Source organism: Drosophila sulfurigaster, chromosome 3, assembly GCF_023558435.1.
Source record: "Drosophila sulfurigaster albostrigata strain 15112-1811.04 chromosome 3, ASM2355843v2, whole genome shotgun sequence".
In the NCBI taxonomy this organism is placed as follows: domain Eukaryota; kingdom Metazoa; phylum Arthropoda; class Insecta; order Diptera; family Drosophilidae; genus Drosophila; species Drosophila sulfurigaster.
In genome coordinates this window covers 36,252,500-36,276,457 of record NC_084883.1, presented here as the reverse complement: position 1 = coordinate 36,276,457, position 23,958 = coordinate 36,252,500, and the positions used below count along the sequence as shown (strand labels likewise).

The following is a 23,958-nucleotide window of genomic DNA, read 5'->3' as shown; positions in this document are numbered from 1 at the left end:
ATTTTCCCAAATTGATCAATTTCGGCGTGCGCAACTTCTTGATGACTCTAACGGGAGCACAGTTAGTTGGAGTGTGTGTTTCGATTCGTTTTTATACCCGCTATCCATAGGTTTGAAGGGTATTATAATTTTGTGCCTTCAGCAAATATACATAACAGGCAGAGGGAGTCATCTCCCATCCTATAAAGTACTCATCATAACTACATCCTGATATTTTTGTAGTCTATGGTATATTTTTATACCCGCTACCCATAGGGTAGAAGGGTATTATAACTTTGTGCCGGCAGGAAATGTATGTAACAGGTAGAAGGAGGCATCTCCGACCCTATAAAGTATATATATTCTTGATCAGCGTCAACAGCCGAGACGATATAGCCATGTCCGTCTGTCCGTCCGTCCGTCTGTCCGTCTGTCCGTCTGTCCGTATGAACACCTAGATCTCAGAGACTATAAGAGATAGAGATATAATTTTTTTTCGACAGCATTTGTTATGTTTGCACGCAGATCAAGTTTGTTTCAAATTTTTGCCACGCCCACTTCCGCCCCTGCAAATCAAAAAAATCGAATAACAAGCGTAATTTTAAAGCTAGAGTTACGAATTTTGGAATATACAGTAATAACTTTAGTAGTTATGATCCCTGAAAATTTGGTTGCGATCAGAAAAAAATTGGGGAAGTTATTAAAGAAATACTTTTGTATGGGCAAAAACGCCTTCTATGTATGTGTTGTATGTATGCGTATACGTATATACATGCTAGCCTCTATATTTGTATCTGTATGCAAGAGGCACTGCGATAGCTCTATTGGTAGAGTGCAAGCATATTACTGTTGCGGTAGTCGGGGGGACTCGGGTTCGAGCCCGCTCGGGGTACAACATTTTTTTATACCCGCTACCCATAGGGTAGAAGGGTATTATAACTTTGTGCCGGCAGGAAATGTATGTAACAGGTAGATCGAGGCATCTCCGACCCTATAAAGTATATATATTCTTGATCAGCGTCAACAGCCGAGACGATATAGCCATGTCCGTCTGTCCGTCTGTGTGTCTGTCCGTCTGTCCGTCTGTCCGTCTGTCCGTATGAACACCTAGATCTCAGAGACTATAAGAGATAGAGCTATAATTTTTTTTCGACAGCATTTGTTATGTTTGCACGCAGATCAAGTTTGTTTCAAATTTTTGCCACGCCCACTTCCGCCCCCGTAAATCAAAAAAAATCGAATAACAAGCGTAAATTTCAAGCTAGAGTTGCGAATTTTGGTATATACAATAATTACTATAGTAGTTATGATTCCTGAAAATTTAGTTGCGATCAGATAAAAATTGTGGAAGTTATTAAAGAAATACTTTTGTATGGGCAAAAACGCCTACTTACTAGGGGTCTGAGTTGCTTTGGCCGACAATCTGGTATATTGTGCCGTCTATGGTATATTTTGAATGGTGTGCTGTATCAATATACCAAACATACCATTTAGTATATTTTTAGTATTTTTGTTAGTATTTTCGGTATATTTTGAAAATGATACCGCAATATTTTGCCTTTATTAAAAATGGGTAGCGGGTATCTCACAGTCGAGCACACTCGACTGTAACTTTCTTACTTGTTAATGTTGATATACCAAATGCAACAATCGATATATTTTTAGTATTTACAGTATATTAATTTAGTATAGATTAAGAATAATATCCCATGAGTAAGGAGTATTTCACAGTCGAGCACAATCATAACTACTGTCTACTTGATTGATCTGATATATTTTGTACTCTATTGTATATTTTTAATGTAATAGTGTATCGGTAAGCGAAATATGTATAATCGTCGTTATACTTTTAGTATTTGGGTATGTTTGAAGAAATATACCACATGATTAAGTGGTATTTCACAGTCGAGCACACTCGCTAGTACCTTTCTTACTTGTTGTATATGCGTATACACACATGTGGTGAAATTTTTAGAATTGCACTAACCGTGCTCAATTTATGACTAGCCATTTAACAAGCGTCATTTCGTTGTCCATTTCCAGCGCCAGCGCCTAATGATGATTTCGATAATAACCGAGATGCAAATTAATGATAATTGACTAACGTTTCGCTTTAGTTTGCTCTGCTCTGCTCCACACAGCTCTTCTCTATTTTTATGTGTTGTTGTTCATTTAACCCTATCAGCACATTGTCATCAAAACATACGAGCTGCGCGTATACGTAATGTGAATTAAAGATTACGTATACGCAACGAATCGCCGGCGTCGACGCCGACGCGGTTGGCGTCATCAATGTGACCGACGAATATTAAAGTTCAAGTTCTGGGCAAATGCACATGATAAGTAGTTGAAGCACTGGGAATTGAAATAAATGAAAAAATAATAATGAAATAATACTCGGACTGCTTATATGGCATTTAAATTGCTTAACGGCAAAAAGTTGAAGAGTTAAACATCAATTGTAGTTTATGGCAGTTGAAATATTAATCAGTTGGCTTGCTGCAAATTGTTGCCTGCTGCCATTGGCAAGCCATTAAAGTCGTTTGTTTTCATCTCTCGCTGCAGGTGCTTTTGCTGCTGCAATGGCCTGAGTAAACTGGGTAAAATGCAACGCGGCTGCTGCCGGCGATTTGGTGGTGTAAACAACAACAGCAACAAAAAAATTTGTACTTGTATATATACGAGTATTTATGTATATGCATAGGTATAAATAACAAAACTACACGCGCCAACGAGCAAAGCCAGGCGAAACAAAAGAGAGCACAACAGATAGGCAGATAGAGATAGCAGAACAATGCCTGGCTGCGAGTTTATTTATTTATGAGTAGTTTTCCAAGTAGTTGCTGCTGTTGTTGTTATTCTTGTTGCTGCTGCTGTTGTTCTTGTTGTTGTTGTTGTTGTATGCGGGTCAAACGCGTGGCCGCCTTTTTGCTCGTTTGCTGCTTAAAAATGCGAAAATCTACAAGTGGTTGGCGAGCGAAAAGCAACGCAATAGACACACAAAACAAAACAAAAACTCAAGTGAAAATTCCATTAAAACTGCTTTGAAATTATGATATGCTCTACTTGCAGCATGAATAACATCAAAAGAGGCCTATTAAATTTATTTAATACAACCAAATACGCTTAAAGCCAAAGGTGTCGGATTATATGCGAAATACATTAAATTAATTAAAATAAACCAGCTGAAATCTTTAAATATCGAAAAGCATTTAATGTGCATAAAATCTTCGACATTTGTTGCGATTTGTTTAACATGCACATAACTTGTTGCACTGGCGTTTTTATGAATTGCACTGAAATTGCGCATACGCCGCATTGCACACAATCGTGTCGGTGTGCTAAACAGTTTGAGGCCAATGAATAAGTTTTGTTGTTATTAAGCACGCCACAGTCGAGTAGAAACAATCAGCACATTTCGATGCATAAATACTAAATTATTAATTGGCTGCTTAATGCATTTATGGCCGCATTTATTATTAATATCGTTTTAATTCCATCAATCATTTGTGATACTTGCAGGCAGCAAGCGCTTTTATTTATTTTAATCAGTATTCATTTTGTATACAGTAAAAGCATTTAGAAGTGCTGAGTTTTAATTTAACAGCAAAACAAAGTTACATTGAAATAGGAACTTCAAACTTCGCTGGCTTCTTTCATTAACTAGATTAAATGAAACACAATGCGGGTGCCTTTTTGCCAAAAAAGCACATTCAAATCGCTTTGTTAGCGAGCAAGCGAACAAGTGAAACCCTACTAAAGAGGTGTTCGTTTTAATTTTTTGGAGAAGTCAGCAAATCCTTGTGACTGTTTTTCGTTTTTTTTTTTGTCGAGCAAGTAGAATTTTAATTTAAAAAAATGTCCAACATTCTTCTGCAGCCTTTGTAATGTTTTGTGTCACATAAAAGAGCTTGAGAATGCGTAAGATTTCCAAGCTCAAGCTATCTCTACAGTTGCAGAAATTTGTCGCATATCCTTTGACAGCATTCTGTAGGTCTCACCTATAGAAATGTCCTTTGAGTGTCCCCTCTGCCTTCTTTCCTTCCTTGGCTCTATCTCCTCCCAACGTTGTATGAGCTCAACTGTGCTCAACGGAAACTTTTCTAATTGAGGCAAAGGAGATTGTTGAGAGTGTGGCTCACAGCGTACATACATATATTATATATACTTATTTATTTATATGTTTGTATGTCTTTATTTTTGGCGAACCTAAACTAACTGACGTTGCAAACTGACAACTGAAACTTTTTTTAGAGTTTTCGCTGTCTTCGTTGTCTTTGTCCTCGAATGTACAAAATAGATAGGACAACTTGCTGGCTTTTCTTTAGGAAATTGTTAGCACTTGACGAATATCTAGTATACAATTCAATCCACAACGAAAACACTTTGTTCTTGCTTGACATGAAAAGAATTTGGAATGAAATAAATAAACTAGCATTTCAATAGAAAAGGGCAATTTTGTCTTTAAGTTGTAAATATATTTAAATATCTTTCTCCTTTTTTTTGATGTACAATTTAATGTATAAATATTTTGTAGGATTTATAATAAGCTTTCATACACGCTTGGAGAAATCCATATAAATCTTCAATATAAAATAATAATAAATGAAGAAATCATCTTTCTTGTAACCCTGAAAATAATGAAATAAATAATCTAGCATTTCAATAGAAAACAGACATCATTGTCTGTAAGTAATAAGCTTTTATGAAAGCTTAGGGAAACACATATAAATCATCAATATATGTTTTCAGTTTAACCTGAAGCAAATTTAAATATTCTTATCCGTTTTTTACGATGCACTTAATCTTCAAATGAAATATGTTTTTAAAATAAAATATATTATATATTATATTCTTAGATAGAAAATCCTCAATATTCGTTTTCAGTCCTTGTTTGTAGAAAAAGAAATCAAAACTGTATTGATTATAAAAATTGAGATTTTTGTTTTAAATATTTAGCACGACTGCTAAACTGTCGCTTAAGCAAATTTGGATTGGCACCTATTTGCACAGTTAATTGCATGTCATTTAACCGGAAGGAAACCCATTTTCATGCTTTCTCTTTCAATCTTATTCAATTTCCTTTTAGGTGCCGGCAACAAGTGGAAAGCGGAACGCGGTTTGCCTGCATTGGGCAGGCAATCGTAGCGCGCAGCTGGCGGCTGTGAGTTTTCCTTTGCGGGTTTTCTGGCTATTTTCTTTGCCATGGTAAGCCACAATGCGAAAATTGTGAAAACGGAAAATGGCACGAACGCGTCCATTATTGTAACTGGAGGCAGCGACTCTGGCGGTGGAAATGCAATGCAACCTATGAAGACAACAACGACAGAAGCGACGACGACCATGGCAACTACTACAATGGCATTGTCCACATCCCTGGCCGAGTTGAGTGACCAGGAGAATGGTACAACGGGTAAGTGTGAAAAGCTACTTTCCTTCACACTCTGATGCCTCCAAAGTCTAATCCTCCTTGGCAACCAAAATGAGTAGAGAGAGAAAGAGCCAGTGGCAGTGGCTGCTTCAAATCAAATTAGTTTCATAAAGGATTCCTTCTCAATTTTTGCAATATTTCCAAGCTGCTCCCTTAAGTAAGTTCTGCTTTTGCATACCCTGTTTTTGTAGCTAGAAAGTGTCGTTAAATTACGCAGAATATTCAACAAAAAAAATTACTTATTGCAGTTGTTGTTTATTCAATTGTTTTGATGATATTTATTGTTTACATAATTTATTTTCATAAAGTCATAAAAGTCATAAAAGATTTCTACTTAATTTTTTTTAATATTTTCAAGCTGCTACCTTAAATAAGTTTTGCTTTTATAAACTCTGTAATCAGGTTTCAAGGAGTGTCTATAAATTATGAAGAATAGGTTCTTCACTTGTTGTTTCTTAAACTGTTTGATGAGATTTGTTGTTTTCGTAATTTGTTTTTCAATTCCACAGAAAGACATAATAGATTCTCTCTCAATGTTTGCAGTATTTTCTAGCTGGTACCTTAAAGTGTTATTTTTCTCTTCCAAATAATCACAGCTTAAAAGAAGAATACGGAATTAAGAAAATTTTACTGTTGTTTCTTAAATTTTATGATGGCTTTTTTTATTTACATAATTTTTTTTTAATTCCAAGAAAAGTCAGAAAACCATAAAAGATTACTTCTTAATTTTTTTGTAATATTTTCAAGCTGTTACCTTAAATGAGTTTTGCTTTTTTATACTCTGTAATCACATCTTGAAAGAGTGTCTATAAATTAAGCAGAAGAATACGGAACTAAGAATATTATACTTTTGTTTCTTAAACTTTTTGATGACATTTGTTGTTTACATAATTTATTTTTTAATACCAAGGGAAGTCAGATATAGTATATCGCTACACAGCCGTGAAATTCCCATCACTTTCTTGGCTATCGTGTCAACCCCATCGGCGAGTTTGTTATTCCATCAGCTAGTTGGCCTTTGTCCTTGACTGGTCGCTGGTTAGCGAAACCTCCAGCCGTCAGCTTTGAGGCTGATGTAACCCCAATGCTACTTAATTTGGGCTTGTCACGATAACATCAAAACCCACGCCCCGTTTAAATGCCGCGTATTCTGCGCAGTTCCTTTGACCGCCCTTCTTATATTAATTAAATTTGCTCGAGTTGAGAAATACATAATTATAATGTTAGTTTTTCGTTTTGATCGGCCTACGATGTCTGCCTCGAAAAAGTTCAATTAATGCTCAAGATAATTAAAAAGCACTGCTTATGACTTTTACTTTGATTTTGCCTGCAACTATTTATTTTGAATTTACACCGAAAAATGTTTGACAATTTATTGGAAAAGTTGTGAATAAAGTTAAATACGAGTAGAATGAAAAATACGTTATTCCACAGCTCTTTCGGCAACCTGTTGTCGATATCTTAAATATTGATTGAAGCGTGAAAGCGAAAGCAAAAAGTTTTATGAATGAACAGGCGACATAGCCCGAAGGCTGAGTTTATTGATTGAAAATTCGGATGCTTTAAATAGGCGACCCAAAAAATAAACACGACCTTCTTAGCGCATCATTTGTGTGTATGTCTGTGTGTGTGTGTGTGGGTGTGTGGGTGTCAGGCTGTATGATGATGTTCATGACACTTTTCGAGGGGCTCGTTAAACCGCAAGAAAGTTGTTGAATAAGTCAGAAAGTACATGGAAAGCCGCTGGCATCTTGTTAATTGCTTCAATTATTTTCAAAAAAAATTTATACGTGAATGGAAAAAATGTTGAAATACCAAACAAAAGTTTTCGGGTTTATTAGGCAAGATTAATTGATGATTCAGCTATCCGGGCATTTGAAATATTTGAAAAGAGTATCAATAAAATGTAATGAAATGAAATAAGCGGCAAATATTTAGGTTTGAGTTAAAAGCGTTCCTTCGAACGCCGTCGGGCAATTACAAGTGGAGCATCCATCCATTAAATGCTCAACAATGCGACAAGTCTATTAATTTCTGTCTGAACAAGGCAACGGTCAATTGGGTATTATGAAAAATAAACAAATGCCCGAAAGTATGTTTATTGATTAACATTTTGCGGCCTTAAAAAGATGAACCCAAAATAACAAGGCATTTGTTTTGTGTCTGTGTCTGCGAAAGGGTCTGCTCAAGGAATCTCTTCGTTTAATGATACTTAAATATATTTTACATTATTTATTTTCACATTATCTTCTTTGGAATAGGACAACAAAAATGCTTATTATTTTATGTATTTAAGGAATTAAAAACAAAACAAGCAAAACACAACTCAGTTTGTTTATTAAATACAATTTTCTGAGAGTTCCATACAAATGTCTTACTCAAGAATACACTTCTGTTAATACCTGGAACTAATCCTATTTTGTTCTTTTTTTTCCACATAGTAAGAAAGTGCAATGTATATGAAGTATATAGAAAGACCTACAATTGTATTGTATTATGAAACTATTTTTACAAATTATTTTTAAAATAATGCAACTTACAAAAGGAAATTGTGAATATCAGCCAATAAAGATAAATATTATAACTGTAAATACCATAATTACAGCTATACTTTTCGACTGTGAAACAAACGATATTATAAGTAAATAAAAACAAAAGTCTCAGCGCAGTGACGCAAACGAAAATTAGTATGTAAAATGGGTTATGCTGAAATTAAATAAATTTGTAATTTTCTGCGATATTTGTAATGTAATATAGTATTGTATTAAGTTGAAGTACTGACCATCACTGTAGAGATGAGTAATATGACTGAGGCGCAAATCATGAGCGATTCTGATATACACATAATTGCATAGAGCAATTCTGGCCATTGTATGTGATTTTGTTCCAATATGATACAGATAGAAAGTACAAGATGAAAAACCCCAATGAGAGTGCAACCATTTCTAAGTGTTTGACAATAGCAGCACTTTTTTAGCCAAACATTTTTTAAAGTTGAGTTTTAACATTATTTTTGAATTTTGAATTTTGAAAGAAAAAGCGCAGGTATTTAAAAATTTAAAAAATGAAAAATTACTGCTCGCCACTTGAATAAGACACCTTTGAAGTCGACTATCAATAGTTGCTGCAAAACAAAACCATCTAGGAAAATTAATTTTGTTTTCTCATATAGTTTATGTAAATGTAGTAATTTGTCGACGATTTTAATATTATTCAAAATTTGTTAGTAACCAATTGTGGAGTCTTCATTTTGTCTTCAAAGATGTTATAGTACAACTTACAATTTGTTAATGAGTACCATATTTAAAACAAAACGAAAATTGGTTATAGTTGATTTTATATATATTTATATTTGCATTATTTTAATGTAGTTAATGGACAATACTTTGTTAAAATAAATACAAAGCTCTCAAAGTGGCAAGAACTACATAGAAGAGCACAAGATAGACTGTTTCTGAAAGTAAATTAAATTAAATTGTGCTCAAGGCTGTCAAAAAATGTGATACTTACAGTTAACTAAACTAATGGAGGTCAATTTAAAGTTGAGCTATAATCAGAATGAATGAATTACCCAATACACTTTCATCATTTGACTATGCTATACAATTTCATCTGGAGCAGGCAGAGAATGCAATGCTAAATATGCCAATTATAAAGCAAATCATTCTGAGCAAAAGCAATTTTTCGTCAGAAACATCTTTCGAGTTTTAAGCAAGCAATTTTTGACAAAGTTTGAATAAAGCTACACAGATAATGGATAGATAGGTGAACATTAAAGTTGCCATATATTTATCCATTGTCTTTGTTTCTTTTACTTCTTTGTGGAAACTGTTGTGTCTTTGGATTTGGCAATTTGTAGTTGTGAGCGTTGTTGTTTCTTTGCCAAATAATAGGAAATGGCAATGTAAATGAAATATAATGAAAGGCCTAAAAAAATGTTTATTACAACTCTTATTAGTAACATACAAATAAATTTGAACTTACAGACAGAAATTGCGAACCAGAGCCAATATGAAACACAAAAATATATGTTTACACTTGATATTAATTTGATCTTCATAGCGGATAAAACTATATTAAGAGTCAATAAATAGAAGAGCCTCAACACAACAACAGCAATGTAGATAAGTATTGGAAATGCCCTTTTCTGAAATAAAATAAGTTCAGCTTGTTTAAGTAGAGACAAGTACAAAGCTACTTACCACGGTAGTAGAGATTATTAAAATGATACCTGCCAGTACATTCATAATTATGGATGCACTCAAATGTTCTAAATGTTGAGAATAATCTTTCTTTTTTACCCACTTAGAATTAAAAGCTGCCAAAGACAAGACAGAGAACATTATGCTAAACATGCCAATTATAAAGCAACCAGTTCTTAGACTCTGACAGCCGCAACAAGTTTTTGCCGGAAAAATTGTCGTATATAAATTGTAGCACATAATTTTGATAGGAGTTTGAAGGAAAATACCCAGATAATTGATGAGTAGATGCTAAAGTTTGCCATTGTCATCGAGCTTATCTACATAATGCCATCAGATTCATGCACACCAATATCTATCGTATTAGTAGGAGCATCCAGAGCCGTGTCAATGTGTTGATAACCAAATTTCACAGTCATTGCCCCTGTTGCTGTCGCCCGCCCAAGCAGTGTGTTAATATTGTTGACTCAATTTTCATTTTAATTCCATTAGCATCTTGATGAGAGAACTCAAAGCTGTGCCACATGGTGCCCTCCCCTCACACGCCCACGCTCACACACATGATGCTAATGAGGCTATAATATAAATTGCTTAAATTGAGAATAATGCAAAAAGTTAATATTTAAGCTGGCAGCACAAAAACAACAAGAACAACAAGAACATCAGCCACTCAGGCATAAAGGAGAGACGTTGCGCATACGCCGCGTATCCGCATAGGATTCGTGCTGCTATTAACAGCAAATTGCTTAAATTGCATATCAACAGCTGAGCAAGCAATAAAACATGTAGTCATCCTATATCTCAGCTTGTGTATGTGAGTGAGTGAGAGTAGTACATAAATTATGTATACGCCATGTGGAAGACAAGTAAAGAAATTTGCAAACATAATAAAATGCCGAGTGTAATGTGTATGTTATTCGGACAAAAAAGAAAGAGAAATATGTGTCGATTAATTTACCATGCTTGCGAGATAAGTCTGTTGATCTATCGTCATCATTATTGAGGCATAATTTAATTTAAATTTAAATTAAGCAATTTATATCTTTGCGAGTGCATTGTTTAACAATTGCTACTTAACCTTGAGCCACCGCAAAGATATGCTGTTTGCAAGACCGGCAAACTTGAAGTCGAAGTTGTTGTTCTTCTTTGGGGCAGGGCAACTTGGCCGTAAACTTGCCCGCTTAACTTTGCGGCTGTGTTGTAGTAGTGGAAAAGTTCAACAAAGTTGAGTTTCTTGCCACCACACTTGCACTTTGGGTTGGCCATTTGGCTGGCTTCGTCGTTACTTTCTTTATTGTTTTAATTGAAGGCAGCTGCTCGGTTGCTGCCTTTGGTGGTTTTACAAATTATGTGCGCAATCAATTGAAAAAAAGTAGATTATCCTTGCTTAATAGACGGCAAAAGAGATATCGAGTGCGTCAGCATGTCCGGCAGTAATATGCTTTAAAATAACGACTGAATAAAATCTATGCTCTGCCATAAGTTAAAATTAAATTCACTCCAGTCACTGAGAGCTGCTCGTAGCCTCATTAAAAATGTCTCACTTGCCTATTAGTCTCTCATTTATGTCTCATTTGCACAGTGTCCCAGTTGGTGTGAGAATTAATGTTCTATCTTAATTAGTGCACGAGCACTCCATATGCTGGCTTTCATGATTGATTGCAGTGTCAATTTATTTGCCATCAATACTCGCACTCGAAACATCAAATTGTTTAACTAAAGTGTTGATGAGCCATTAAAAACCAGTGCGACAAAAAAAAAAAAGGAAAACAGAGGAATCCCTAAGGACAGAAAAAAATATGGTTGGCCACACATAGACATCCGTCCGTATGGACGCCAGCAACTCATCAGCTCATCTATCATCATTCGTTGATGGTGCTTGTTGTATCCAGGAATGCTTTTACACTTTCCCCTCCATCGCTTTCTCTCTCTTGCTTTCCCTACACACACATCGAACTCACACCCAGCGTATTTATAGCATCTTAATTGAATTTCAATTTTCAATTTCGCCTTTTAATTGAATTCAATGAAAAAGTGTCGATGAAACGGTATTCAGTGCTTTGTGCGATGCTTCCCACCCACATTGCCGCCCCCTTGTCACCCTGTTGAGGCCCCCATCATCGGCATCGTCATCGCCATCGTCATCGTCATCATCGCTCTCGTTGTTGTTGTTGCTGTTATGGCTGTTTATTCAGCTGTTGCTGTTGATGCTGCTGATGCTGCTGGGGAGCCCCAGCGTTAGTGAAGCCTCGTCTGCTGGCGCCAGAGAGATGACCCCTCTACAGAGCAGTTGCTCTAAAAACTGAACAACTGGCATTGGCATTGGGCCCACAATTGGCTTGGCTCGACTCTGTTCGGCCTGATTGCGTTCATAATTTTTTCACTGGGTTTGGTTTGTGATTGACTGAAAAGTTGTAAATTGATTGGGCGCTGTAAATATGGGCGCACCGAGATAAACAAACCATTTGGCCCAGCATAATGGGTAGAATATGTCTGCAATTGAACTCTCTGACTATTCAACAGTCGGTGAATTTCCCACCCATAAAATATTATACGTGTCAAGTGGCACAAGTATTTCAATTGATATTATCAATCGAAACGATTCCGTTGGGTTTTTTTATTTAAATGCCAACAGCATACAAATAATTAAACTATTTACATTTATAGTTTCTCTTATTTTTAACGTAATTGAAAACTTTACACTATACAAATCGACAGCAAATTTAATTTCCATTACTTCAGTTTTATGGCGTAGAATTATTATTATCCTCTGTTCGCTTTGATTTATAATAAGAGATGGCAATATAAATGAAATAAACTGAAGTCACTAAAATTGCAAAAATATTTACATTTTTAAATTCAGTTATTAGTTAGACAAACTTACAACAATAAAAAATTACCCATAGCCAATATGCAATGCAGACATTTTTGCTATAATTTGCCATAATGTTGATTTTCATGGCGCAGGAAACTATGCTATAAACTAATAAATATAGAATTTGCGTCACAATTATGATTAAGTAGACAATGACGAAGAATGAAAATTTCTGAAAAATATTTACAATAATAAAACTATTTTTAAATCTGAAATGTTTCTACTTACAACTATAGTAGATATTAATAATATAATTGAGGACAACAGCAATAGAAACTCAGCGGCAAGTTGACAAGCTCCCGTAAGCTCACCTAAACAATAAATAATATTAACTTTGAATAATTTCAAGAATTGAAAATTTATATATTACCTGCGAAAACATACTTGGTTTCGGCAACAGGAGAATCTGCAAAAGATAAGTATTTAAAAAAGAGGAATATAGCATATAAATAAAAGTTATATTTATTACCATTTATTATTGATATTATGAAATCGATATTTAGGCCAGAGCATAGTATTCCATATAGCGCTATAAAGATGCAACCAGTTCGAAGATTAAGGCAATAACAGCACCTTTTGGCCGGGAAAATCTGTTCAATTCTGTTCATTCTTTATACTAACACATAATTTTGATTTAATTTGAAAGCAAACACATAGACAAAAACATTTCAAGGATTGACGTTCTGATTTTAATTACTGAATATTTCAAGAGTGCTCTACACTTAAAAGATAATATCAAGAAATGGAAAATAAATTAAATAGGAATGCCAAGGTTTAACTTAAAAGTGCAGCAGATATGACTTTATTTATTGGAAATCTGATATTATACAAAAGTAATACTTTCGCTACACTCTTGAACTCGGTGTGAAAGTTGTCACCAACAGAACAAATACGCTGCAAATAGAAATTCAAATGAATGCTTCTTGCATGCGAAATGTGCGCTCAATTTCAATGCATATTTGCATCTGTATCCATGTCGGCGTATCTGTGCATATCTATCTATCTCACTGGGTTGAGGCTCATTATGCGACACAATGCGTCATGTGGCAGCCATTGCCGAACCTGATACAACCTGCTTAAATGCACTCTTGTTTGCATGCAGCCTACATGCTCGTGAATTGTCGGCTTCGAGCATATGAGATTTGTTCCACTCGGTGATGGAAATATCTGACAATACGAGCGGATTTCAGTGCCATGTATTAGACGGCATTGCCTAAAGATAAAACGAACAGTGAGGAAGGTGAATTCGACTAGCTGATACTCTCGACTGCAGTTCACTTTAACAAAAAGCAAAAGCTAGCTAAAACATTGAACTTGATTTAACGGAAACCAGTTCTGTTAAGAGCAGAGCATGTTTTCAAGTTAATAGTTAACCCGTTTTCTTATTGAGCAGCAATTAGCACAATGCTTGTAAGCAACTGTTAAGAGCAGAGCATATCATCATGTTAACAGTCTACATCGAAAATGTCACAATTAACAGAATGCTGTTATGAAACTGTTGAGATCAGAGCATTTTTCTGTTCAAAAAGCTGCAAATGTATTTATACATTACTCTTATACTGTCGCCATCAGCCTATGCTATCATGTCAGTGCTCATCACTGCTATAGGGTATAAAAGAAATATATGCCCACACATATATAAATATGTAAATTGCTTTGACAGTGGCAATGCGGCCTGGGTCTCGGCTCAGGCATTGTTGAGATTTCTTTTATTACTAAAATATGCATATTACTTACAATTTGAGGTTGACGATGATCTGTGATTCTGCTTGTTATGCTCGTACTTAAATGCGTACAAGGCATGCCTTTTGATTGCGCGCTGCTGATTTGGACAGCTTACGACAAAAATACAAAAAGAAGGAGAGAGGAAAAAAAAGTATTTCCATGGTAGAGACGAGCTCGTAAATCGTAAACCACAAATCGCATTTGTATTGCAAATCGTTTGTTGCGCGTGGCAAATTCAATTTGCAGTGTCACTGATTTTTTTTCTTTCTTCTTATTATTAAATTCGCATTTGTCAGAGGATGGTGCAAAGCATATCCTTGTGGGTGGCAAAGCCTATCAATAACATTAGAGAGCGTAAATGCGATGCAGCTGCTGCTCAATCTCTTTCCCTCCCCTCCCACACTCCCCTCCAACTATTTCTCTATTCGACTCGCACCCTTGTGTCTGTGCACTTACCGTTTTTTTTATGTCCACTTTGCATATTGCGAAAGATTTAAGTTATAACAGCCTGAAAGTGGCTGCCGTAATGGAACAAGTTATGGAAATATCGAGCTGTCAACTAAGTGCAGCATGGAGTGGCTTTAAAAGTGATGGAGGGCTGTGAATTTGATAGCAACGACAGCTTTAAAATGGTATTGATGGCAAAGCGATGCTACTTAAAGTTTGTATTCGTTGCTTGAGGCCTATTACTATTTGCTATTTTCGAAATAGATAGCACTGACATTTGGATGACTGACTTCTTGCACTCAATCCCGAAGCCACATGGCTTGAAAGGTAACAAATATGAAATGACTAACCTAAGTAAATTGGAAAAAAGTGCGTGGCATTCGAATGTCAACGATGCTCGTTGAGCGCCTTTTTCCTTCCTTTGTCTTACGGGCCCATTATTTAGAAGCAGCCACGCACAACAGCAAACAGCAACGGCAACGGCAAAGAAACAACAACAAATAAACAGGAAGGAGGCCAGCTTCATGTCCTAAAAAGAAATTGCAAAATGGTCGCACATTGTGCAAGAGAAATAAGCGAGATACGTGCGCTGAGTGTCGACATGCCGGCACAGTGGGCACAGCAAGCAAATCCAGGCATAAAAACCAGTAAAGAAACATAAACAATGTGTGTAATTTGCAATGATTAATGATTATATTTTAGTTATGTTTTTTGTCATTCAACAATCCAGTCCATCAATCTGCAGTGACCACTGTGCGTTGTGGCACAATTTCGGTTTCGCAATTTGGTGTTGACACTCCCCATGGCCAAAAAGGCTTCGACTGCACCTTGATTAATGCGCTGGCATGACATCCTCTAACACAACGCTCACCTACCATTAGCTGAGCAGCACTTTTTTGTGTTTATTGTCTCGACTTGTTATGTCGTCCAATTTGTGGGCGGCTTGGCGAATGGCTTTTCGCCTCGGCATACGCATTATTTATTTGGGGACAAGCTGTTGATTACTTTTGGCTCAACTGTTTGTCAGTTGATTTATTTTGTGGCTGACAGTTAAATCTTAAACGAGTTGACTGCCAATTAAATCTGTTGGCTTAACACGATCAACAACAGCAAACAAGCAACAAAGTGTTAAAGCAAACGAAGCGAAAATCTCATTTAATTTCGTTAATTTTGCTGCTCGCTTCCAGTAAATTTTAAATATGCAATAAATTTAAATCGAGTGGCATGTTTTGCCGGAAATCCACTGCAACATTTGCCACGCTAAGACGCTGCGAACGTGGAACGTGCAGCTCGAGCATTTTGTTTTGGCCTTGGTATGCGGCACACTATGCCACGTAAAGCTTGTAATACTTGCCCCGTCTTGAGGCACGTAATTTACAATGTTGCAGCAGGTGGCGTCTGCTGCGTGGGCGAGCTGACGGAGTTGCAACAGTTGTTGTTGCTGCTGCTGCCCTTGGCCAGAGAGTTTTGTACTATTTTGCAGGATTTTACGGTTGAGCGAGCGTACGCCATGGCGTATGTGTAATATTAACATTTTGCAATTTTAAATGGCGTTTGATTAAAAATCGTAGCATACTTTCACGCGCACACCTTTGTTAATTTATTGCACAAAATCTTGCTGCGCTTTTTTACTAAGTGAAAACAAAATAGATTACAAGCATATAACAGCATTGTGTTGCTCAAAGGTATATTCGGAAAATTTGACGCGTTGTCATCAATCTCTGGCACACGGGGCACTTGCATGTGGTGCGCAGTGCCGCCTTAATGCAACTGCCGCAAAACACATGGCCACACGTGGTGGAAACTGGCTTCCGTTGGCGCACACAGTTCCAGCACACGGGGCATTTGTAGTAGGGCTCTGAACCTCGAACCTCATTCGATTCCTTCTGACTTTGAACTGGCTGCTCAACCTTTACACTCTCTCGCTGGCATCGCTCGGGTTTTGATGGTGGTGGAGGTGGCGGAGGCGGTGGTGTTGCAGCCACTGTTGCAGCTACTGCTGTGTGGTTGCTTCGAGCTGCAAGCAAATCAGTAATTGATGGCAGTTGATAGATGGATGGGATCTCGGTCAGAGTGCCACTATGTGAACTCCATGCGCTGAGATCGGTGGGCAACGTTGACGTAGATGGGAAGTATTCGCTACGATCGAAGTGTTCGCGGGCCATTGAATGGTCTGTTAGCAATGCAGTTCCAATCAGTTTAAATTCTGGACTGCAACGTTTATCTGCTTATACGGCCATTATTATCAAATGATCTTCAATTATGATTCGCTCTTACCTTTTCTAAAGCGCGCCAGATTATTCTCAATGGCCTCATAGTCACGTTGTACTAAATGTTAAGATGTAAATAATATTTTTGTTTAAGTTTTTATATTTCATATTTACTGCGCTCTAGTTCAGAATCCATTTGTCTGTAGTCCAATAGACTTGATCGCCATGCTTTATCATTTCTCTCCAATTCCGTCGAAATCGGTCTTAAATTCGCATTTTCTGTGTTTGCCAACTGATTGATGCGATGTGTTATCCCATGAGCATTGCTGTCGAAAGACTTGTACATTAAGTTGAAGTAGAGGTCGTCTTTCATGCACTGATCTTCGACTGCAATTGAGCTGTCCAGGGTTAACTGTGGTGAAAGAAAAGTTAAATTCTGAATTCAAATTGTACTTTGAATTAACCTGTTGTGGCCCGTAGGCATGGCGTATTGGGTGTGACATAACATTACTTGAATCTCCGCTCATTCTATACATGATAGTTACCGAAATTTATAATGAGAAAAAATTAATTTCTCTGTTCTCTACTTTAAAGTTATATAATATAATTATGTTTGATATTAAAAACAAAGCTTGAACTGTTGAAGAGCTAAATGAAATTGTAGAAGTGTAATAGTCTAATTTATTTCTCTTCGATATATTTACTTTTTATAAGCTCCTTCATTTATTTCTCTTCGATTTATTTACTGTTTATAAACTCCTTTTACAATAATACCTCAGTCGATCACAAGTGACACTTTGCTATTGATTTTTTAATCTCTTTATTCGCTTATCGATGCTTCCTTACATTAATTGTTGAGTAGTATGTAATAATTACATTATTCAAGTATTGAGTAATAAGCAATGACAACTCAGCTTTAATGCTGTGCAGTGTACAACAATTAACGGATAATAATCATTTTTTTAAGAAACACAAATTGAAAATAATTTCCAATAACATGTTACAAATCTCTTTTTTTTGTTGTTTATTATTTTTGGTTATTAAGGATTTTGAAAAAAATATATTGAATATGGGTTGCGTACAAAAGTCCCGTACTATATTTAATATATTTATAGGACTGCGGATTTTACATTAATAGGAGTGACATAATCTTTTACGAGTTCGAATTCAGCGTTGCACCAAGCACTGTAAGCACTTTAAGAAACGACTCAACATATTTGATTGTAGGTACTCAAATTTCAATTCATTTTGATTTAAGGTTACAATTCGCAGTCACGAAGGACTGCAGCTAAAACCCCGCCATGCTGTCAATCCGAATGCGAGTGTAGCGCATTAAAATTTTTCGTTGGATGCCATCCATGGACAGATCCCTTGGCGTGTCGTGTACTTTGCTGTCTGTCTGAGTGCAATGCATTGACATGTGTCTGCACGTCTGTACTTAATCACATGGAATTCTATCAAAAGCCGTTGCGGCTTTCCGTTCGCCATTCATCGCATCCTCGTATAAAAATCTATGCCAAAAGCTTGGCAAGTCAACATCGTTGTGTCGCCTGCCAAAGTCTTCAACTGTTTCGCTTTAGACGCTTTACTTTTTATGACTCACAGCGACCGTAGCTATGCCATAGACATATGAGAGAGCATCTGTCATCCTTTCAAACACACACAACGACACACCTAGTATGTGTGTGTGTAGCAAGAGAATGTGTGTGTGTGTGTGGGGGGGAGTTCAAGCAACGCTTTCAGTTGATGTCAAAAGAATTTCTGTTTGATTGCAGAGAATAAACAAGCGAAGGCAGCCACAGCGTATGATGTCGCCTATTAGCGAGAGGCGTTCAAAGAGTAATCCGTTATTTGTTTATTGAATTAGTTGCAAAGATTTGAAACTTATATTCGAGTATTGAAATCTATAAAAATTAAGAAAATTTAGAATATTTAATTTTGTTTGAATTTTTTGTAAAACAGAATATCTATTTTAATAATTACTTTTTCTAGTTATTTTTCGATTGTCTTTAGAACGCCTTTCTTGTTTAAACGACTCTGTTGATTTAGGTTTTTGCTCTTTATATTGCTTGTAGCACATGTAAAATTTTACACTCATCCGGTCTCGGGCAAGGATGGAGGGAATTCTTATCCTTAATGCGCGCCACAAGTTTGCGGTTAAATGCGCCGCTTTTTAGCTTGTGTGATGTCCCAATAAAAATTGTGAAATGTCGCATTTATTAATAATAATGCACTTGAAATCATTTTGTATTGTTGTGCCTTATCTTGTTGAAATCCTATTATGATGAAGGACTATGCGGACTCTTAGGATTTATTGCGTCTCACGAGCTTGCTGAAAGTTGTAAATGATTTTCTCCTTTCTTTTTGTGTGTGCTACGAATTTACCAAATTCGAGTTCCATTAATTAGCCTGTCTTCAGTATGTCAACAACAGAAGGCAGCTGAGTAGCCAAAAAACAACAACGGTCACTCAACAGTTTGCCAGACACACTTGACCCTTCAAGTTTATTTGGCCATTTGCCTTTAATAGCCCCAATACGCTCTTCAATCGATTTGCCACAATTTAAATATACGCATTTCGGAAAAAATGCTCGCGAGAGACGAAAAATTTAAGCACCTGGTGGTCCAGGTATGAGTCACTATAAATAGCAATAACTCATCCCAAATACCTTGGCCGAGGCCGAGAGAGAGAGATAACATACACTGTCCAACAATTTGGTGTGCCATAAATAAATCATAGTCTTTAAATGCCGCCAATTAGTGGGCCACACATGGTTACAATTCATATCGATTTACACACACCACAAACTAAACGAAAGAAATATGTTAATTTTGACGTGTTTGGCAATGGAAAAGTGCGTGTTGACCTTTTGATTTTGACGTTCGTGAGAAAGTGTCTGTCTGAGATTATGAGTGCGTATGATATATGGCTAATAGTTAATTTATAATGGCATATTTAGACAATTTGCTGATACGATACGAACAGTTATTACATTTACGATTTAATCAGTCGGTTTATAGTCGTTTTATTAAATTTTGTTACTTGTCTTATACGAGTTAAAATACAATTATGTATATTGCAATTTTAAGCCCTTAGCTGAAACTGTCTATTTATATGCATATAAGTCATGTTGGTTAAAGAGATAACCTTTGATTGAGAGATAACCTGGATATTTGATAATATATGTATAATTTGATTTAACTTAAGTCTTAATGAAATTTGTTACAATTAACTGCTGCTGTTCTTCTTTTTGACGACTGATAATCTACTTCACAATATTGATGATACCCATAGCTTAGTGCCTATTGACTTGCTAATGCCAACCGATACCGATATTATCTATCGGCTAGACTCTGCCTCTGTTACATAAATTACCTCGTTCCTCAATTTTTAATTTATTTTGCATTTATTTGGCAAATGATCTTATTTTAAATATAGCTATGTGTTACTTTGGGACATTGAATAAACTGCCCTTAGTGTATGATATATAACTAATCGTAAATTTATATGAACTTATTTCCAAATGAGATAAATTTTCTCGTAAGACCTACATTAATTATACATATGTCCCATTTAGCCAGGTACATATATAAAATTCGAATTATTAAGTTTTGAGATTTCATAACTTTAGCTGCAATTTTCCTTTTATGTATTTCACTTCCATTTCGATTTTCTTTTTTTATTTTATTCTTTTTATATTGTACGATTTATTGCTGCCAACTGAAATCACCTTTTCATGTCTAGCGCCATGATATGATTTTCATTTGTTATTGTGGCAGTTTATTAAAACGATTTCATCTGCAATTAAAGTCAATTGGGGAGAACCAATGACAGGACTTTGGCGTCAGGTGCGAGGCCATTTCATAAATGTCACAATGGAGTTTATTTCGCTCTCTCTCTCTACCTGTGTCTGGTGCTAAAATACGAAATGCTTTTGTGCTCGCACTTTAAACAGAAAATTGCCCATTTAATGCCGTACGCTAATGGGCCAAACACTTGACTTTTCTTCACTTTGCAGCTGAGGATATACACCTAAACGATTTATATACACGCTATCGGCAGAGGCTGCGCAAGTCGCTGTTCAGATCGGGGCTGCTGATATCGCTGGTGGCATGCGTCGTATCCATAATAATTGGTATCGTTTACGACCAGGTAAGTTGTGGTGCACTAAGTGCCAGCCTCCTCCCCACTCCCCTAGCAGGCCTGCCATGTTAATTTATACTGTGTTTGTGTGTGTGTGTGTGTATTGCCGGGGATTATAGCACCTGATGCAAACACTGTTGCTGGTGGTGGCGGCCCTAATCTCTGGCTCAATACTGACGGCTCTACAGTTTCCGGCCGTGCTCAGCTCACCGGCAGCAGCTCTGGCCTTTGCCATTGTTACCACCTTCTCGCTGGGCACCATTGCGGCCATCACCGGCAGCGAGTTGGCTCCTCTGCCCATGTACGCTCTGTTTCTGGTAAGTCGCAACTGTTGCATCGAACATTGTAAAATATGTATTTTAATATGTGCATTGCATTTGCAGGGCATTCATACGATGCTGCCCATTTCTTGGCCCGTCTCTGTGGTGCTGGCCCTATTTATGACTGCCATACACATCGGCTACAGATTCGGCTGCCCAGAAGATGAAGATGGACCTGATTTGGCCATGGTGAGTTTTTTATTTAAACAACGCAATATTATTGCAATAAATGCCATAAAGAATCTCAGCTTAGCATTATATTTAATAGTTTATGCAGCCATTTATAAAATAGATTTAAAGGGGACAAAAAACTAAATAAATGTTAATATAACTCATAGACTTAATGTCCCATTAAATAATAATTGTAATTCTTTATAGCTAGACTCGTAGTATCAATTTAAATAAATTTATATGGTTCCATTATTATAAATACTTAAATTTGAAGCGGAGGCTAGTACTATTTTGCATATATGTATGGGTTTAATTATCTGTTATATTTATGGCTTTTAAACTAATTTTATAATGCATTTATTAGCTTCCAATACAAGCTCACATTTTTGTACAATAAGTCCACAATTAAAGCAAGTTCTGCTGCAAATTAAAGACACAACTATTTGTGACTTGCCAGTCAGCTCAATTTATGTTAACCACATCATTATTCAGCGCCTATTTAGAATTTGCTTTTCACTGGTTAAACATAATTGCGAAATATGTTAATTACCAAATTTGATGGCCATCAAAATGCATAGCCTCTCGAAACAAATTGAGTGCTTTAGTTTTTCCTACATTTTCCGCTATTTGATTTGCTGGGGATGGCAATGTGTGTGAGTGTATGTGTTTGTGTGGTTCAGCCACAAAACACACACACACACACACACACACACAGTCACACTCAAGCAGACATTCTGAAAGCCGAGTGGTATTGTGGCAACGTTAATTAGCTGCGGCGCACAGAATTGTATGTTGGGAATTTCGATTACACGCCTGTGGTCTAACTGGTTGTTTGGTTGTGGGCCTTCGCTTGCCGACTGCCAATTGGCTCTATTATTCATTGCTCTACCACTCCTCTCTCTCTCTTGTCTGACCCCGTTTAACTGCTGCTGTCAGCTCTTTGGCGAGATTGTAATGCTGGCCAGCGCATCCGTTTCCGGTCTGTACTATCGCATCATGTCGGATGCGGCACATAATCGCACAGTTGACGGCACACGCACGGGCATCGAGCAGCGTGTGAAGCTCGAGTGCGAGCGGGAGCAGCAGGAGCAGCTGCTCCTCAGCGTTATACCCGCTTACATAGCCGCTGAGGTAAGTTCAACATTTATGCTGTGCCTATAAATACAACTTGACAATACGTTGCGTATACTTATTTTCAGGTTAAACGCAGCATTATGCTGAAGATGGCGGATGCGTGTCAACGTGCCGGCGGACAGGCTTCAACGTCAGCGACGCGCTTCCACGAGTTGCACGTGCAACGGCACACGAATGTTACAATACTTTTCGCAGACATTGTAAACTTTACGCCGCTGTCATCGTCACTCACAGCCAGCGATTTGGTCAAAACACTCAACGATCTGTTTGGTCGCTTCGATCAAATTGCACAGGTAAATGCTTGAGTTCTATTTATAAAATACTTACACATTCGATTTCTGTACTATTGCAGGAGAACCAATGTCTGCGCATTAAGATTCTGGGCGATTGCTATTATTGTGTGTCGGGTTTGCCCATTTCACGGCCACAGCACGCTACCAATTGCGTCAACATGGGCCTGCAAATGATCGATGCCATCAGGTAAATTTTGCTCTTACCAAACACTTTCTCGCATCGTTCTCTTTTATAAAGTCAACATTGTCACGCATTGCGTATACGACATGTTTGCCCTTGGCAATCCCTTTTGACACTCAATGTTTGGTGTGTGGTTTGCTTGTGTTCAAGTGTGTGTGTATGTGTGTCGATGTAGTTGCTGTCAGAGCTTTTATAAACATTTGTTTTACTTTCAGCACTTTGATAGTTTGTCTGCTCGTTGGTTATAGGTTATAGCTGGATAAGCACACATCTGTGGCACAAGCACACAAACACAGTTGTAAACATTGATGCATGCAACAATAAATTCAAAATTGCATTCACATTGCTCATAGCTTTAATATAGTACAACCAGCTTTAAATGGATGTCAGCTTATAATTTTATTGCCTCACTGTTTGCTCATCGCATTGATGTTGTCAACTGTAATTGCCAGCAGATAGACACGAACTCATGCGGGCCTCATCTTTATGGCGCCTATTAAAAGCGTATTATGCAATAAAAGCGCCTTCTAAAAATACAAAAAAAGAAAATAAGAGAGTGCAAAAATGAAATAACATAAAATACAATATACAATATCGACACAAAAGCAATTTTATTACATGCAAGAATTTATGTCCGAGTCGCGAACACATAATACCCCAGAAGTTGCTCAATTCTATCGCACTTGTACTCTAACATTTGAGGTACTTTGACTATAAGAAACGCTGAAGAAAATAATGTTTTTGATTAAGTTGATATTCACATTTAAGGGAAGTGCTCTTTTCATTAATCAATACCGTCTTATAAAAGTTATTATCTTCTATATAGAGCATCTAATTATCAATGCAG

At 36.8% G+C, this 23,958-nt stretch overlaps 3 protein-coding genes and 1 long non-coding RNA gene across 7 annotated transcripts in view; 1 reads left to right on the top strand and 3 right to left on the bottom strand.

Annotated features, from left to right (window-relative positions):
* LOC133840484 (adenylate cyclase type 2) overlaps positions 1–23,958 on the top strand; it is a 44,970-nt gene that overhangs the window by 9,818 nt on the left and 11,194 nt on the right. The window contains 7 exon segments of the mRNA XM_062272338.1: positions 5,069–5,392; positions 20,888–21,021; positions 21,132–21,329; positions 21,396–21,521; positions 22,440–22,634; positions 22,703–22,930; positions 22,990–23,117. Coding sequence (XP_062128322.1) covers positions 5,185–5,392; positions 20,888–21,021; positions 21,132–21,329; positions 21,396–21,521; positions 22,440–22,634; positions 22,703–22,930; positions 22,990–23,117 — 1,217 coding nt within the window. The 5' untranslated portion in view covers positions 5,069–5,184.
* Positions 7,727–8,477, bottom strand: LOC133843869 (uncharacterized). The gene is made up of 3 exons (XR_009894548.1): positions 8,193–8,477; positions 7,951–8,116; positions 7,727–7,888 (listed from the first exon to the last, which is right to left on the bottom strand). It is a non-coding gene; the product is annotated as an uncharacterized LOC133843869 (long non-coding RNA).
* LOC133842333 (uncharacterized) lies at positions 12,215–13,182 on the bottom strand. 2 transcript variants are annotated; one of them, XM_062275382.1, is made up of 5 exons: positions 12,957–13,182; positions 12,858–12,893; positions 12,716–12,798; positions 12,497–12,659; positions 12,215–12,439 (listed from the first exon to the last, which is right to left on the bottom strand). In XM_062275382.1, exons 1-5 carry the CDS (start codon positions 13,093–13,095, stop codon positions 12,357–12,359), a joined length of 504 nt encoding a protein of 167 aa, XP_062131366.1. In that variant the 5' UTR covers positions 13,096–13,182; the 3' UTR covers positions 12,215–12,356. The 2 variants fall into 2 exon arrangements, with proteins under 2 accessions (XP_062131366.1, XP_062131367.1); XM_062275383.1 differs by having other exon boundaries at positions 12,267–12,439; positions 12,513–12,659.
* Positions 16,233–17,519, bottom strand: LOC133843744 (uncharacterized). Of its 3 annotated transcripts, none has more exons than XM_062277414.1 (4): positions 17,381–17,519; positions 17,044–17,281; positions 16,937–16,987; positions 16,233–16,886 (listed from the first exon to the last, which is right to left on the bottom strand). In XM_062277414.1, the coding sequence occupies exons 2-4, from the start codon at positions 17,240–17,242 to the stop codon at positions 16,339–16,341; spliced, it is 798 nt and encodes a 265-aa protein (XP_062133398.1). In that variant the 5' UTR covers positions 17,243–17,281; positions 17,381–17,519; the 3' UTR covers positions 16,233–16,338. The 3 variants fall into 3 exon arrangements, with proteins under 3 accessions (XP_062133398.1, XP_062133395.1, XP_062133396.1); XM_062277411.1 differs by having other exon boundaries at positions 17,334–17,507; XM_062277412.1 differs by having other exon boundaries at positions 16,233–16,883; positions 17,334–17,505.